The 19,044-nt window shown below is 38.2% G+C and overlaps 1 protein-coding gene across 1 annotated transcript; it reads left to right on the top strand.

The window, feature by feature from the left end:
- Positions 1-9,980: 9,980 nt before the first annotated feature.
- On the top strand, positions 9,981-12,768 carry LOC146360946 (uncharacterized). Its single transcript, XM_084922344.1, has 3 exons — positions 9,981-10,854; positions 10,939-11,031; positions 11,827-12,768. The coding sequence occupies exons 1-3, from the start codon at positions 10,684-10,686 to the stop codon at positions 11,911-11,913; spliced, it is 351 nt and encodes a 116-aa protein (XP_084778470.1). The 5' UTR covers positions 9,981-10,683; the 3' UTR covers positions 11,914-12,768.
- The last annotated feature ends 6,276 nt before the right edge of the window (positions 12,769-19,044 follow it).

Genomic DNA, 19,044 nt, shown 5'->3' with positions numbered 1-19,044 from the left:
TTAACTCGAGTCTTAACTGGGTACTTCTGTCAGCTGGTTTAATCAGTGGACTGGGTGTTTGCTTGTGGATACAACTACAAAGAGAGTCCTCACTAAGACAGATCTGACCAGTCTTAAAGCTGCCATAACTGTCAGTTTTGGAATAATAGAGATTGACATGACTGTGAAATGCGTAGGTGTTGCCACAGCTTGGTGGGGTATTTATTTTAGAAATAAATTTACTTACTAAATTTACTTTTCTGGTTAAATATTATGGCGCTATTAATAGTGCAGTAATAGTGAGCCATATCTTAATGATCTTTTAGGCTTCATAGTTGAGAGGACAACAGAAAACAGTGGGATGGTCTGCCTTTTGGCACAATGTTTGCCCGCCGAAACAGGTAAGCTATAGCAGTGCCTCACTAGCCCACACTTTCATGCCTTGATCTTTTCAGTGGGTGCTTCACACAGAGCCTGCACTATATCTTGTTGTTGTGATAATACCAATATAACTTTTACATGATATAAAAGTGTACTCATTGATATAGCCATGCTTTATTATTCCCTAGCACACACAACCCCATAAGCCCAGACATGTCTGAAAGCGAGAGAGGATGGCATGTGAGTCTGTAATGGCAATTTAGTACCTTTGATGGTACGCTCATAACTGTCATTACATTGGTATGGACCAATGCTAGTGCTAGCAAGCTAACAGAGGCTTATCTTTTAAAGTACTTTTAAGGGTTTGCCAGTGAAACCAACACCAATTTTGCTCCTAATACAGCCCAACCAACATTTATACTTTTACCATAAAACAATACTGTCTCTCTCTCTCTCTCTCTCTCCATATGTTTGTTTGCATATTTTTTTTTTATTTTTCTATTTCCCTAACATTTGTTGTGGGAAGTTATTTATTCATTTTTTTCATGCTCTACCCCACTCTGCTTGGGTCAGCAGGGAAGTGTCTTCTGGAGGACGAGCTATGAAGGGTGTTTCTCTTGTCCGCCCCCCCTGACTAGATGAAGATTTTTAAAGGTTTAAAGGGTTTAAAATTTCGTGCCTCTTTTCTAATTTTAAAAAAATATTTTCTATTAAAGATTTAAAAAACATAAGAACAGAGACATATTAACACGGTGTATTGAAATTAGTGAACCCAGTCACTGGAGGGCTACAAGTTAGTGTACAAGTCAGTTCACTCCTAGTTGCTGTCCCAAGCCTGGATAAATGGAGAAGGTTGATTGATTAGCTGGGCAAAGGTTGAAATGGAAAGGATGTGCAGCAGCTTAGGGTGATTAAGGCTAGAGAGCCATGAGAGTGTTGATGGAGAAGTACAGAGAAGGTTAGAATGAGTTTAACTGTGTTTTGTGGATCTAGAGAAAGCATATGATACTGTCCAAAGGAAGAAACTGTTGTACTGCATGAGGAAGTGGCAGTGAGGGCTGTGCAGTATATGTATGATGACAACGAGACAGTGGTGAGGTGTGTGGCAGGAGTGACAGATGGGTTCAAGGAGCCTGGAGAGGTGGATGTATACTCTGTGGGGAAGAGGAATTAAAATCTGTAGAAGCAAGACAGAATAGATGTCTGTGAATAAGAGGGAGACAGATGTAATGGTGATGCTACAAGGAGTAGATGTAGAAGTAGTACAGTTTAAATACCTGGGGTCAACCATCTAAAGCAATGGACAATAGAGAAGAGAGGTGAAGAAGAGAGTGCAAGCAGGGTGGAGATGAGTATCAGGGGTGATTTAAGACTGAATGATAGCAGCAAGCGTGAAAGGGAAGATTTACAAGATGGTAGTGAGACCTGCTGTGATGTATGGTTCAGAGATGGTGGCACTGACAAGAAGACATGAGTCAGATATGGAAGTGGATAGTTGAAGATATTAAGATTTTCACTGGCAGTGACCAGGATAGACAAGATTAGAAATAACAACATCAGCTCAGGTTCTGCTGATGCAGGTTGGAGACAAAGTTGGCAAGGAACGGCTGACAAGGTTTGGACATGTGCAGTAGAGGGATAGTGGATATAGTGGATAGTGGATATAAAGGGAGTTTTCCTTCCCACTGTCACTTACTCATAGGGGGTCATATGATTGTTGGGTTTTTATCTTTATGTATTATTGTAGGGTTGTAGGGTACCTTGTGGTGACTGTTGTTGTGATTTGGCACTGTGTAAATAAAATTGCCCTCCAGGCAGGAGGGTCGGTGTGACAGAGAAGAATGCTAAGGATAGGATGAGATGGAGGCAAAAGAACCACTGTGGTGCCCCCTAAAGGGGGAAACTAGAAGAAGAAGGAGTGTAAAGTTGAAATTAGCTCTTTGTTTCTTTAAATGTTCAAGCTACCCTAAAAAGTATAGAAAACTTTTATGCTTGTTCCACGAGTTCACCAATCAGTCCCACACCAGAAAACAGTAAAAAGATCAAGACACAGTAGTGCTCTACCTTTGCAGGTCCCACAGGCAATGAGTCAAATTGAATTTAAAAAGCAATTATAAGACATCTAAGGGAAAAGCACCTCTTTTCCTTCTGAGTGCTTCGACCCTCTGATCTTATTTATTCCCTATTGTTTTTCTCTAATTCTGATTTTTCACATTTTTCCACCCCAGTAAAGCGCAAGATTTGATTATTTTCCATTAATTATCAAGGCTCTTTTGTATGTTTGTTTGTTTTTTTGTTTTTTTTAATTCTTGAAATATCTTCTTCTGTTTTCGCTTTTTGTCCTTTTGGTTTAGGCTACTTTATGTGCAAATTCCCAATAATTACAAGCACAGAAACCTTTTTCATGTCAGGTCTTCACAAATGGGTTCCCGCTGGGTTAAAGAGGTAATCAAGATGGCTCGAGTGCATTAATCTGTCAACTTCTGTGACAAACAGCTACAAGGATAGTATCTTTTATCTTTCAGTGACTGGATCTGAAATTGCATGAAGTGGGGAAAAAAGTCGTGCCTGAAAGTCTTTTATTGCTTGCTGAATGTATTTTGAAAAAAGAAACTGTCACTTTTTTGTACCCCATTTTTCTCTCTCCCATTGCTACCTTTTGAAGGATAGATGAGGTTTTTTGGAAATAATTCCCCCAAGCAGGGGAGTTGCTGTGTTTAGACATCCTTTTCCCCAAGCTATCCACATCAGCCCCTGTTAACTGCCAGTCCTTATCTCTCATTCTGTCCTTCCTTCTCTCTCCATCTCTCACCTACCCTGCCTCCCTCCCACTCTGCCTCCTCCTCCCTTATCTCCCGCTTGGACCATTCTTTCCACTCTCATCTGCTCTATTTCTGTTTCCTTGCTCGTCTAGCTCCCTCCGGTTTGCCCGGCTTCTCGCTTTAACCCCAATCTCTCGATGCACCCTTGCATTTAACCCCCACTTTTCTCTCTGCATCCCACCCACAATATAGGTATCTCTGGGGAAGCTCTTTTCACACGTGAACTCTGAAAAACATTGGGAGAATGTAGTTGAGACATTGTCTGTAGTTGTCCGGTTGAACCTGTAGCACAGGCATCAAACTGACTTCATGCTATGGAGCTGACAGGTTAAAGACTTTTTAACATTCTGGCATACGTGACTCAAATATCAGAGTTGCAGTGCATGGGTGAAAAACGGCTTAAGCCATCCGCCAGTCATTCCTATCACAGCAGGAAATATTCCATCCGTCTCTTCATTATTCACTGCAAAACCTTCTGATATTCAGATATCAGTGATGGAGTAGGAATCCTCCAGTTTTTGAGATATAATGCAAGGTTTTCAATGTCAATGAAAATCACTCAATACTGTCAGTAATCAATCAATCAAACAGAAAACAGATTTACTTCTTAGTCTTTTGGAGTTTGAAGAAGAAAATTAATCATACTGGAAATCTCTGATACCTTTGTAGAGTTGAGATTTATTTTTTATTAAAGGAAAGGACTGAACAGAAGGCAACAGAGGGAACGTAAAAGATCGATCCATTCATTCTCTTCCACTTATCAGATTGTGGAGCGTACCCCAGTTACTGTAGGGGGAGAGGCAACAGTGATTTTAGTTCAGCAAAGAAAAATATCTAAGATGACAAAGGTAAGAGTTCCCACACCATTTACACAACGTTATTGGCACTAATAACATTCCTCCTCCCTTCAGTCCCAACCAGTCATGGCAGATGGCTGCCCCTTCCAGAGCCTGGTTCTGCCAGGAATTTTTCCTTCCCACTGTCACCAAATGCTTTCTGATTGTCTGGGTTTTTTCTGTATTACGGTAGGGTCTTTACCTTACAGTATAAAGTGCCTTGAGGTGACTGTTGTTGTGATTTGGCGCTATATAAATAAATCTGAAGAAAAACGTTAGATAATTTAAAAGAACGTCATAAACTGTCAAGTGTGACATAGGTTGCTATGGTTGCAACAAGTTGGTCAAGTTTCACTATGTAAAGTTACAGAAAGGTTCAAACCTCATCTGGCATTAAAATCAGCACAACAACTGTATGCTGGGGGCTTCACAGCATGAGCAGTTCCTGTAGGTAGCCCACTACTTTTGTCCTTATTGCAGATTTAGGTGAAGCAGATAAGCGCTGTGGCTTTTTGATGAAAGAAAGTAAGTAGGACATACACAACCCCCTCAGAGTCTAGTTGTGGAGCAGCTGGAGACTCGAGACTTGAGCAGCTCAGGTGAGATAGGGAGGATGGATGATATCTGAAAGGCAGATTGACAGAAGAGCTAAGAGTTTTCAAGCACAGGGAACGGAGACCGGTAGGCCTGGAAAAGACTGGCAGGAAGGTTATCGGATCAGAGTGAGTGGAGAATGGAATGGAAATTTTATTTATGTTGCACTTTCCATTACCCATAAACTCAATGTGCCTTAAATAAAGGTGTCAATCTATTTTCTTAAATGCTTATCCAGCCAAGAGGGTCTGAAGCCAGCCCTAACTGATACTGTGCTAGAGGGCCACTAGGTCACCAGAGCATCACACGGGCAAGCAGAGAGTCACACAACCATTCACGCTTTCACATCCACACCTAAGACCAGTTTAGAATAACTAATTGTATACCTGTCTGTGGATGTTAGGAGTGAAAACAAACACAGACATGCACAGACAGTATTTAACCACTGACCTAGGGGGATACAAAGATTAAAAGTTTGTTTCTGATTATAGAAACAGTTGTGATTGAACTCAAGTCAGCAGGAAACTTGTTCCAGAGAGTAGAATCATTGTAGCTCAGAGAAATCTCAACAGATTTGGATCTAATTCTGGGTACAGCTGAAAGACTTTTGCTTGAAGAGCTGAGAGGCCTAATTGTGATTTATAGACCATTAAAAATATTTTAAAGGAAATTTTGGAGCTGTCCTACTGATTTATTTATTAGACAATCCTGAAAAGAAGAAGTTGCAGTGGTCTAACTCTTTGTGGAGATGATTCATATACATTTTTACATTAGTAAAAGGCTCTGATGATGTGATTTTGCAAAATAATATCAAAGTTCCTGAGTTGCACACTTTTATTTTAATAGAATAATACTAATTTATATCTAGGTTCTTAAACCAATTAGAAGAAAATCTCAGTCTTGTCTCCTTTAAGCTCTCAAAAAGTTCATCCCTACAGTAAACAGTTTGTTTACTGAGATTATCAGAAGCACGTTTCATACAGCATTATTTGACAGAAATGAAGGAGAAAATCTTTTGTTCATTTGTTTGTTTGTTTCTACATGAGCTTTGATTTGATAAGTATCTGAGGCTGAGACCACGGGACTGTGAAATCATGATTATTGGGCTTCATTTCTGTACTGAACAATCATTTTAAGATTAGCTAGTAAATAACAATTAGCTAATGTTGTTCATGAGACTAAAGTCATCTCACTTTGGTAATGTAAATATAATATGGCCAATATTAAAGTTATTATTTCAATCATTATTAGTTATTACAGCAGTGAATGACTCTGTTTCAAATTCTGAGCTTCAGTAAAGATTCAAGCTGCATTTATTTATATTTCCTGTCACCTTAAATCTTCACTCAAAGACATGGTCCTTTGACACTGTATATATAAATGTATTATATATAAGAGACAAATATTGTTCTTTTAATATGTTGGCATTACTAAATTTCTCTCAGTGCTTACTTTAAATATCCATGAAATCATCACATTCTCTGTAAGATTAAGGTCGACCATTGAACGGCGTATATTTTAAAGTAAAGGCTTTAAAACCAAGTTAGTACTAACATCACTAATGTCACATAACTTTGCCGACATGTGGCCAACAGTAATGTTTTAATGTTCTTCGTTATTAAACATTTACACATAAATAAGTGACATAATATTCAGTACTTACTTTTAAAAGTTTACTCTTCGGGCGCCCCTCTTCCGTTTTTTCTTTTGGCAAAATTATCCACACCCACCGCCGGGCTATGCATTCTGGGATATGTTGGGCCACGAAGTCTCCACCACCACATCCTTAAAATTTAGGGAAATGAAGGACGCATTTTAGGGACGCATTTAGAGCGGCCTTTGAATTGGGACAGCCTTCGTCGCGTCGCTGTGATGTAATCGGCCTTAAAATGCAGCCTTTAAGGCTGCAGATCCTGAATTGGGATACAGCCATAGACAACCATTTGCACTCACATTCACTCACAGATTCACACCAATGGGCAATTTAGATTAATCTATCCCCACTAACTGCATGTCTTTGGACTGTGGGAGGAAGCTGGAGTACCCGGGGAGAACCCATGCAAACACGGGGAGAACATGCAAACTCCACACAGAAAGACCCCGCCTGATGGTGGAATTGAACTCAGGACCTTCTTGCTGTGCAGCAACAGTGCTAACCACCATGCTCGTTGGATATTTACTCCTTTTCTGACAATTCCCTTTAAGCTCGAGAAACGGTTGGGTGGGAAAATCCCAGTACACGGTTGGGTGGGAAAATCCCAGTACATCAGCAGTTTCTGAAATACAGAGCAGCCCAATTGGTAAGAAACAACCAATATTACATTTAAAGCCTTCAATCACTTTTCTTCCCCATTAATGCTTGGTTTGAGCTCAAGAAGGTCGCCTTGACCCACATGCCTGAATGCACTAAGTTCAACATGTGATTTGCATATCAGATATTTATGTTAAAGAGTAGTTGAACATGTGTACCTAATAAAGTTTAAATAATCAGGCCCCATCTTATCTTAATGACCTTGTAGTACCATATCACCCTATTAGAGCACTTCGCTCTCGCACTGCAGGCCTACTTGTTGTTCCTAGAGTATTTAAAAGTAGAATGGGAGGGACAGCCTTCAGTTTTCAGGCCCCTCTTCTGTGGAACCAGCTTCCAGTTTGGATTCGGGAGACAGAAACTATCTCTACTTTCAAGATTAGGTTTAAAACTTTCCTTTTTGCTAAAGCATATAGTTAGGGCTGGACCAGGTGACCCTGAATCCTCCCTTAGTTATGCTGCAATAGATGGAGGCTGCCGAGGATTCCCATGATGCATTGAGTTTTTCCTTTCCAGTCACCTTTCTCACTCACTATGTGTTGATAGACCTCTCTGCATTGAATCATATCTGTTATTAACCTCGGTCTCTCTTCCACAGCATGTCTTTATCCTGTCTTCCTTCTCTCACCCCAACCGGTCGCAGCAGATGGCCCCCGCCCCTCCCTGTTCTGCCAGAGGTTTCTTCCTGTTAAAAGGGAGTTTTTCCTTCCCACTGTCGCCAAAGTGCTTGCTCATAGGGGGTCGTATGATTGTTGGGTTTTTCTCTGTATCTATGAAGCACCTTGAGGCGACTTTTGTTGTGATTTGGCGCTATATAAATAAAATTGAACTGAATTGAATTGAATTGAATTGAATTAAAGTGGTTCTTGGGTGTATATCTAAACAAGTTATCAAACTATCTGCTATTTATGGGGGTTAAACACATTCATACAAACATATTTGTACTTTTGCTGCTGAAAGCAGTAGCAAAACAGTTTCTTCTTCAGCGGCTGAATTCCTGACGATAGTTACCTGTCAGGTATAGCTATGCCAAGTGTAGATGTAGCCTTATTTGGCAAGAAAGCAAAGCTTAGACTACAACTGTGAACAAATTCCTATGTCTGGGAATCCTCGAAAGAATGTGTCGCAATACCATGACTACAATCAAAACTCGTGTCAAAAGCCAGCTATGGGGATACAGGGGCTCATTTTCAGTAAATCTCTCTGTGAAGACTCATTTAACTGCAGTTGTTCCCATATGGCAGAGAAACTCTCTAAAACTGACTACTTATTAATCTCCACACAGCTGAACAATCATTGTGAGAAATGTGTATAGGTAAGGTTGTGAATTTTAGAAAGTTATTGAAAATCTTCAGACCCTATTCAACCCTCTGACAAGCAGGTTGTAGCATAGTGACACCTTGCACTCGAGAACTCGATGTCTTGCTTGACGGCCTTGGGGAAGTTTGTTTGCAACTGACATACTGTAAGGGTACCACTCATACATCTTCTAATCTTTATTTTCAAGTGGATTTCAGAAACATGACTGTCTTTGCACAAGACATGCCTCTGCAGCAGTTTTTCCCAATCAAGGACACTCTGCATTGCAAGTTAGTACATCCAAATGCGTGCATAGTCCTGTTTCAGACTAAGCAGAGTAAGTCTGAGAATCAAAAAACTTTTTCTTGAGTTAAACCCTTCACACCCTTTCATGTTTGTCACTAAAAGTCACATCTACAGCGTCCAACAACTTTCATCTGTCTTACCTTTTCTGATAAATCAGGTGTCCTCTCTGAGGTTGGGGAAAATCACATAAGTTCTTAGACAAAATGGTAGCTATTAACTAAAAGAGTGAGGGAATATTCTGATTGCTTGCTTTAGGGATGGTGGCTCATGTTATCATATATTTGCTTCATTTTGAGGCCAACCTTGAATCCAGCAAACTGTTTTACCAAGAGGATCCCGGCTAACCATAAAGAAACTTCTTCACTAAAAGGCAGCTTTTCTTGTTTTCACGGCTGGTAGTCAGTCTAATCAACCAAGAAAAATGAGACGACAGTGAAGAGAAGACATTACAGATTAAACTGCAGGTCCTGTGAGGGTAATCAATCTTTAGAAGGGATAAATTTTTAGAGCTACATTGTTAAAAGCTAGCTCCTGAGGCCTTGATGCAAAAGAAAATTGGGATATAGAGTCTACTTTTAGCCTGAATATTGTATACAGATAATCAATAAGCATCAGTGTCCAAAAGGTGGGTCGAGCCTTTTGATGTAATCCCCTTATTAAATGACTGTTGGACTATCATTAGTTCCAGCAGTGAGTATCTCTTGTGTTTTACAAAATGACACTAATTAGCCAGTGGTACGTGAAGCTTTTCCTGCCGACAAAATAATGGTTTCACTATGGATTTTTTTCAGCTGCATGCACAGCCCTGATGACGAATTATTGAGCTGTAGTTTGAGAAAAATCAACCAACACCTACACTCAAAAAACAGATTCAGGTCCTTCTTTCAAAGAACACATACAAATTTTGTTAGTTGTTCATAAATGTAATTTAAAAATACCAAATTAATTTGATTTTCTTTGTGTAAACCTAAAATTATTCTAAACCAGCAGAGGCTGATTCTGAACACAAAATGAATGAGTTTGTTGGGGCACTGGGGATAGGAGGAGTACATTTTTGCACTTAAGTATTTGTAAACTCAAAGAAATAAATTCAAGCCCCTCTTTAAGCTTAAACGTTTTTTTTAATCTCACTCAACGCAAATGTAGCACTCCAGCGTTACTGCAATTATTATTCGTGTGGTGAACCTAAATTATTTTCTCTCAAAGCAGTCTTTGTTACAAGAACACAAAGTTATTGAGTTACACAATGGTCCACCTTCTTTGAAAATTTTGCGCTCTTTCAGGATCACCTAAATGAATGCAGCTGCTCTTGGCCTCTCTGTACTTTTTGGATAAAACTACACCTTCAGGTAAGGTAACATATTATTTTTTCATATATCCAATTGTGTATTTCTTTATCAGCTAAATCTATGGCAATGCTATTTATCATAGAAGCTTGTAACAGTTGTTTTTTGAACTTTTGGTGGTGCTACCATTCTCTTCTCTGCTTGAATACTATTTTTTTTGACAATATAGACAGGTCTTTTCAAAAGTGCCTTGTTTTAGAGGAGAAATTGTGTAGCTGCCAACTTTTAAGTACTCGGAGCGTGTGCTAGCTTATTAGCAGCTAGCCAGCCATTGTGCTCAATGAAAGATGATGTCCTATAGCTAACTTCTTTCTTACTGTTTTCTTTTTATAATCTAATAATGTGGTATTCTGTGTTTATTATTATATAATGCCATTTTCTAGTAGAAAGTATCATTTTGAGGTGTCTTTAAAAGCACTGCATAGTTTACTGAGGGTGCTACCAAAAGCGAACCATGTGGCCGGAAGAGTAACTGCAGTCAGCACAATGCGACAATGCGCACTCCTGTGACGTTCAAACCTATTTATTATTATAAAAGATTTCGGCTACGTCCACACTTACACAGGTATTTTTGAAAACGGAGATTTTCCGTTTTCGTTTTAAAAAATAATCCCGTCCACAGGTAAACGCAAAAATGAAGGAAAACGCTGCTAGGAACATGCCAAAGCAACAGGTGGCGATATATTCCTAAACTCAGCTACAAACAGTTTAGGTCTTGACAAACTTCACTGATGGTTCAAATGTTTAGCAACTTTCAGTGTGTTGATTCAGCAGTCTGTATTTAAACTTCTAGTTTACTATATTTATGTATGTTTTATTTCCAGGTGAATGCAGAGTTCCTGCAGATCACTACAAAACCCCTGCAGGCGAAGTTCTTGGCTCAGCTGGACAATTTAACAGACAAGCTGATGCAAATTTTTGAGGGGAGCAAAGGAGCAAAGGGCCAAAAGATCAAGGATATCATGGCGATCAGTAGTTTGGTCAGTACTAATGATAAACCCATCAATTAAATGCAATCAATCAATTACATTTTTTTCACCCTTTTTTTTTCACCCTTGCATTAGTGTGATGACATCGACATAAAGAGGGAGCATACTCTTAAAAGCCTGGTGATCTACTTTAATGAAGATCCAGACCTACTGTTCAAGGAGTATCTGGTACGCTTATCACACTTTATTTTCTAGCTTCAATTTGAGTTAGGTTCATCGCACGCAAAATGCTCATATATTCAAATAAGGCAATATAATTGTGAAATATGTATTATTCTTAATAGTCATTGTTGAAACTTGTACTGGAGAGCACCTTTTAAGGGGATAGATTCAGTAAAAATTCAATTGTTCATTTTTTTGGGGCTGCCATGTAGGTATCTACTGCCTCTATAAACACGGTAAATGTGAAGAAAACATTCATCCACTTTCTGTCAGTGTTTAAATTCAGTTTATTTATATAGCGGTATATCACAACAACAGTCATCTCAAGGCACTTCATAAAGTAAACACTCCAATGAAGTTCAGTTAATTATGCCAATTAGTAAAAAGTCTTCTATATAAGGAACCCAGCAGATTGCATCGAGACACTGACTAGTGTCACTGGCGTTACAGCGATCTTCTGGTTTCCGGAATAATGTGCCTAAAACAAGCTGTTTCAAAAGATCCCCAATTGTCATGAAATAAGGGAAATTGACCCAGCCCACACACACACACACACACCTACACCTATAGACACTTGAGGAGCTGCTCCTCTGTTTCAAGCCCCTCCCAAAGGGAGGTACATAATACCTAAACCCAAACTATTGATAGAAAACAGATTGATGGGTTTTATTCATGTTTGGAGTGTTTATAGAGGCAGTAGAGACCCATGTTTCAGCACAAAAGGATACAAAGCTGAGTTTTGCATAATATTTCCCCTTCCAAGTGACAGAGCCCTTAAACCTGAAACATCCTGTTTTTCAGACCTCCTCCACTGAGGATGAACGGTTGAGATCCACTGCAGCAACTGTCATGGGTATTTACACCATCAGAAGAGAAGGCGTTCAGTAGCCAGAGGATGTTGCAGTTGTCATTGAAGGTACTACAGTTATGAACAACCTCGGTAGTGTCATCATGGCATTCATCGTTCTCTTTGGACTGATTTATGCACTTGATCTGAGCTATCCAATTGACCTCAAGTACACTTTCGAGTTTTGTCAGAAGATTTTAATGAATCTGGATGGACAAAGGCTCAGTACAAAGATGCAGCAAATGAAATTGAAGATGTTTGCTTAGGCAAACAAGACCCCAGCACAAAATTTGATTTTGGCCTTTTTATCTCTTTTGTTCAAACTGTGACCTTTTTTTTCCTTTTTTTTGAAAAATAGAAGTTGTCTATTTTTGTCTGCTGTTCTGTTGTGAGTGATGTAACCTTTAATCTATACTACTATAGATGGATAAAAGGACTGTGGGAATTTAGCTCAAAAAAAGTTTAATGGTTGTAACCAGCATCTTCCTTTTAATTGCTTTTGGGATTTTCGAAGAGACAAAACAAATGTTGACAAGTTTGGTGTCTTCCAGTGTTTTAAAGTTGGTGTTCCCGTTCTTATAAGCTTGTAAAAGTTTGAATTAGAGAAGTAAAGGTTTTTTTTTTATTAAAATACCTCCCCTTTGGTAACACAAAATGTTCTTAATGAAAATCTTTTATATATATATACATTATATATATTTGTATTTAAGTATTTTTGGGTTGTTTAAAATGTTCAGTGACTGGCATAATATGGTGTGAATTGCAATGTTTAGTAGGTTATCATTGTGAATTTGCTGAAAACCTACCTGCAAGTGTCACTATAAATATATATACAATGATTCTTACGTGAAATCGGATTTTACAAATTCCAGTTTGTTTTCAGTCTTGCCTAGTAATACAAATGTGTGTGCTTTTCAGATTTGATATTCATTTCAAATGTAAGGCACTTTTTTGTGAGCACTTTGATTTTGTTAAGGTTAATTTGACCATGTGACATGTATGTTTATTCACAAAATATTCTGTTTCTGCTTTTAATTCAAGTGAATAAAACTGCGTTGAAAAAACAAATTTATTTTGTCATTATTTTAATAATTAAATTAGTTTTCTGGTAATTAAAATTATGATTTAGTTGAACTTAAAATAATCATTTCAATTCGAAGGAAAATCTAGCTCAAATGAATGACATTGTATTGAGTTGAACCAACCAAAACCTTTCACATCTTATTAATGTAATTTTTTTCCTTTTAAATGTGTTTAAAAAATTGTGTTCTACTGACTCAATTTAATTAAATTGTTATGATGTATGTAGATTTGGTTGAACCAAAATAAATGTATTACGTGGAAAACCTGCCATCAATCAAATTGAGTTCATCCAATGACTAATTTTTATGAGTGTACTTGAATAACCAATAAATTGCTTAATTACATTTTAAAATTTCCAGCTGCTCCAGTATGACGATTGACTTTTTTCTATGTTAAATTAATGATATACCAAAGATCTTTATGTGTTGAACTGCAAAGCAGACAGAACAAACTATTTAAAAACAGCAGTTGGAGATTGCAGCATGAATACAATTTTTGTAAATGTGTGCAATAAATGTTTTTTCCTTTGCGATTGGTTGCAGACTAGATCCCTGGCTTTAACGCAACCATTTCAGTGAATTGCCATCTACAAATCAACTTTGGCAAATAAAGATGTGGATAAAACAGCAATAAGAAAAACGACAATCAAAAAGTGGTTGGACAACACCCTTAACCTCTAGGTTACCAATGGATTGTCACAACTACAAGATAATCCATGGAATCACCAGGCAATTCTAATGAGAATTTTAAACTTTCGAAACACGCCTACCTGACATTTCAGAGCATTTCAGAAGACAGTCCATGTATCGTCAAAGTATTCAACGTCTTCAAGGCAAGCGGGTAGGCAGCGACTGGAGTTTACAAATTATATGAATTATGCATAGAAGAGTCTGATGGAAACAAGGATGTGTGTTGTTCTTTGCTTGCCAATAGTTCTGTCAGGGTGTGCAGAGGTGAATTACTCACAGCAGGAGGCCTACATAAATCCTGCGTACTGCTTTAGAAAGTGATTGTTCCTATATTGGCTCTTCGTGGCTTTCATGTTTAATAAGAGGAGTTTCCAAGAAAAGGTTTTAGTCACAGCATTTAATTTTGACATAACATTTGCTTTTTGTTGTACTTTACTGCAAAAAATACTGTACAGCAGTTAACAAAAAGCGGCAATTGAAGGGATAAAGGTAAATGCTCAACATAGTAGATGCACTTTGGTTTTAGCAAAAATATAGCGTATCATAATAATTAAGTGAAGTGAATAACATTCATGGCACTGCACAAAATACTTTTATTTTGGCATTTAGCTTAACTGGAATATACTATAATTATTAAATAAGAGAATATAATGCAAATCCTTTAACATTTACCTAAAATTTACTTAAAATGTTACATTTAGATCGCGGCATAAGAGAGAGTTAAGTATATTAATAATATATTAAAAATAGAAGCTACTATGACACTTTCCCTTGGTTTCTGAACTCCTTGCTCAATAATACAGTTTTCACCATTGGTGTCTTGGTTTCAAAAACCCGGATGTTATGAGAGTTAAAAGGTTTAAGTATAAAATGGTTAGATATGAATGAATATGCCATGGATAATCTCTTCTTTTGAAGAATAGTAGTAGTAGTAAGACTTTAGCTTTTATTCAATATCAAACAATATCAAACAAATTGAAAGAGTGAACTCATAAACTCTTCAGGAAGGTTTTTACAGAGGATAAGTCAGAAAGCCGTTTTTCTCAAAGACCAGAAGTATCACGTTCACTCAACTTTTGTGACCATAGCTATTGTCATCTTCTGGTCTTTAGACAGAATACAGGTTTTAAGCATTTTTGTACTGGCTTCATTTTTGTGACCTGGAAACCACGTCCATCTTTTACACAGTCTATGGTTGGATTATAGCATTAACGCTAACTTACTGTGTAAAAAGTTTTCAAATGGAGGAAAAGTCTACAAACTTTGAAAGTATTCATCAGATCTAACTGGTGATTCTGAGCATGCAGTTATTATATTCTGGTGAACAGTAAACATGAACTTAATGCTCCAAATATTCTGCCCAGATTTTTCCAGATGGCTGCCGAGTGATATGGCTTTGAGTTAACTAAAATGTACATACCAAAACACAGGGATACATAAAAATTCATGGAATTAAGTAAAATACTAACATTCACATAACAAACAAAACTATTATATATTACAATCACCACAGTCATGGAGACAGCAAATTGAGTTAGCTAGTATATAGCTAAAATAAGCTCCCAGGGCTTTTGTCCATCATTGCTTTTAGTTTTTGTAAAACAAAGTAGTGATAATGTGTAACCTTTGATAAAAGAATGATCTGTTCAGTTATTTAAATTAATATGAATACAGTAATTCAATTAACTGAAAAATAAAAATAAAAACCCTTGCAGCAGTGTTTGCAATGCTATATGAGCATTTCTAATGGAATTTGCTGTAATCGTGACCGTTGTGGGCCGTTAAGCACTGATTAAATGGAAACTGCTGTTCCTGACCCAGCAGAAACTTTTGACCTTTGCCATTACCATTTCCTTTCAGCTCCCACCTTGTTGAGCACCATCAAACATGCAATGACTATTAAAATATTCATTCATTCAAGTGCCTTCAAGAAATCATTCTATTGGTTTTGAATACAAAGTAGGTAGGGTAAGAGATCTCCTACCAGTGTTTTTAATTTTTAATTTTCATAATTGATTTTCTTTTCCAATCACTGCTACAGTTTTATAGATTGGCCCTCGTACAGTACAACCTATTTCAGACGGTGCTTGGTTTTCCTGCATGTTGTTCTCTCAATATTCCTGTCTCATTCAATTTTAATTGTAGCTCTTAGGATTTATACCAGGCTCCATCTCTCAGATCGGCTGTTTACAGCCTTGTTTACAGCTACGTTTGTGTTGAAGACAATGCAAGGCCCAAATGGCATTTTGGCATGTAATTTGAAAGATTTAATGGTACAAAATGAGAACTCGCTCTCGTATACAACAAGGTTTGTCCAAGATTAATCGTGCTAATCGTGAGCACAGATGCACAAGTACAACATCCCATTTTGCATGCAATGTTCCAGCACATTCTCCACAGGGTTATCTACATAATATGAAATGTATAAATCAGTGCGTGATTGATGCAGAGTTTGTATATGCAGGAACTAAAGTGCATGATTGATATACCGGGCCAAAGAGGGAACAGCAGGGTGTTGATGAGGTGTGTCAACAACACTGAATTTTGTTGTCATTAAATAGAATAGATGGTTTTCCATCTTAGGCAGGAGTGCCTGAACTTCTTTTTTCCTTTAGTTTAGATCCTCAAGAGAAACTGACTGAAATTAGAAACTCTTCTGCCACCACATGCCATTTTTCATCCCTGCCATTCTTCACACCCTTTACAGCTGTGTTAACATGTAATCATAAGGCCATTAGGCACTGCTGATGACACTGGTCAGCCGTGATGCATGGCTCGCATACCCATTTTTCTCCCCGTCTCTTACATACATTTGCTTTCTCTCCGTGCTCCTGCTATCAATCTATCGAGCTGGGGTGAAGCAGGTTCTGAGGAGAGGCGAGCCACTTTCTGAGCTATTTGTAATTTTCCAATGAGCACAGATTTCAGCCGAACAGCTCTTGAGTGGAGAAGGCTGTATCTCATGATGCAGGTGCACACTTGACCAGCAGCAGCCGCAGCCAGCTCTTGTTACTTGTGGGCAACTAAAGTAAAAACTCATTTGCAAGGTACTTACAATTCCCTATTTCGAAATGTGTCTCGGCTAAAATAATTTATTTCTGCACCTAACAGATAAATCTTTTAAAAAAAGCAAAATTTACCACTTCTGAACACTTAAATTCCCATGATAGACGACTGGTTTGGAATCGCTAATAACCCGAAGTCTGGCGAGCAGCTGTTTTTTACTTGCTCAACAGATTAATCATTGCACTGATCTATTCTGCTTATTTTCTACTCCATTATTTTTAAAATCTTAAACTCTACTAAAGTAGCTCTGTATGGCTCATAGGTCAACATAATCCTTATTGTGTTTGAAGTAGGGCTATTAATATCAGAATTTCACTACAGGTTGATAGAATTCATGACAATAATAATTTTGTGAGACACAAAAACAAATTCTATAAACCAAAGTCTTCCCTAACTTTATTAATTGATGTATTTTGTGAATCAACACAAATACAATATAGTAATACGTGACATTCTTGTTAATTGCTTTCATTCTTTCCTTTTATCCAGTAGCTTGAGTTTTAGGAAATGATGGCAGTAAACCATAACCCACGTCTTTAAAATCTGGAGCACGGATTCTTATTATTCAGCACAATAATATAAAGAAAAGTTGGCAATAGTGGGAAGGAAAAACTCCCTTTTAACAGGAAAAAGAACCCTTCAGCAGTACCAGGGAGGGGCAGCCATCTGCTGTGACCAGTAAAAATCTGTTTGTATCCCACTACTGCATATAACTAACGTTTGTTATTGCCTGCCCCTCCGTGACATTGGCTCTGCTGCAGGTTACTTCCTGATAAAAGGGAGTTCTTCATCCTCACTGCTGTTAAATGCCCGCTCATCAGATTGTTGGGTTTTCTCTCTCATAATGTAGGGTTTTATTGTAGCTTACAGTATAAAGCTACTTGAGACAAATATTTTTGTGATGTGGAGTCATATAATTAAGCCATTTACTATTGGAAGGTCTCTGAAAACTTGTTACTTGTCCTTATATAATGATGCCTTGCTGGAGCAACCGTTTTTTATTTTTGTACACTGGCAATATTCATCATTTATGCATTGGGTACTCTATTTCCTGAGTCACTCATCTGTCTTTTTACATAAAGCACTTTCTTCCTTTTCTTTCTGTTCTTGCCTTCCAGTTAGTGTCATTTAGTTTTGTCAATTTAATACAAAACACCAATGTACTGTATATACATATATCCTTGGGACACATCCACCCACATCTGAGGATGAAAGCAACCGAGACACGACTGTGTCACCAGCCAATTTTCACAAATGCAGCAACACAAACAAAATCTGAGAATATTCATAGCCCCTCTGTCCTCGTGCGCTCGTTTCCACTTCTCAGATCCGCAGCAGCTTAGGAATATGACTTGTCATTCCTGGCAAGATTTCACCACAGGTTGTGATTCTAACATCACTGATCACACAGACACACCCGCTTGTTCCAGTCACCTAGGACTGACAAAATAAATGGCAACATGGCAGCACAGCTCCCTGGGAAATGACATGCAACTAACAAGATTTCACCTCAAAGTCTGCGTTCTGGAGTTATAACATTTTGACCTGAGAACTGTGATTACTTGCTGGAAGAGCTGTAGAAAGGAATACAGACAGCTTTGTCATGTATGCACAGCTGTGCGTAAGTGAGAAGTTAGTTCTTGTATAGGCTATATTGATTTAATTAAAATTCCTTTAAGGGGCAGAGAAGTTCACATGCTAGGTTAGTGGGGTTCTCACACGGATACATATGTTGGATTAGATGCTTTAACATTCACATAGAAGCAAGGGCAGAAACAGTGGAAAGAGAAGAAAAGGCTGAATACCCATCTGATTGGGTTATAAATACTCTCAATGGGGCCTCTGCCTCGTAAAGATTATCAGTAACACACAGAGCACAGAGGCAAACAGTGCATGTTTGTAGCATTGGAGGGGGCGGTGAGTGCATGTGGATGTGTGTGCGTGTGTGACAGAGATACAGAGAGACAGAGAGAGAGAGAGAGAGAGAGACAGAAAAGCAGAGCGTGCATTCAGAAAATTCCATCCGGAGTGCCTTCTGCTTGCAGGGATGAAGCTTGAATATTTTATTTGACTTGAGCAAGCTCAAAAGGAGACACGGAAAGAAAAAAAAGAAAAGAAAAAAAGAGGCTCCAGCTTCTAAAAGAGTCGGTGTGTCTTAAAGGTTCTCCACTTCACATGATTGCACCCTTCACACGTCTCATATATGGGGTTTTTGTGGCATCAGTCCAATTATGCAATCATGTGCCTGGAATGAAGGCTTTTAAAGGGCACTCCAATCAATATGGTGGGACATTTCAACCCAAATTCCAATGCGGGAGTTGTGTGTCTCTAAGA

This window comes from Perissodus microlepis, chromosome 23 (genome assembly GCF_051167445.1).
Source record: "Perissodus microlepis isolate ML-2025 ecotype Zambia chromosome 23, ASM5116744v1, whole genome shotgun sequence".
NCBI lineage: Eukaryota > Metazoa > Chordata > Actinopteri > Cichliformes > Cichlidae > Perissodus > Perissodus microlepis.
This window is presented reverse-complemented; position numbering and strand designations above follow the sequence as displayed.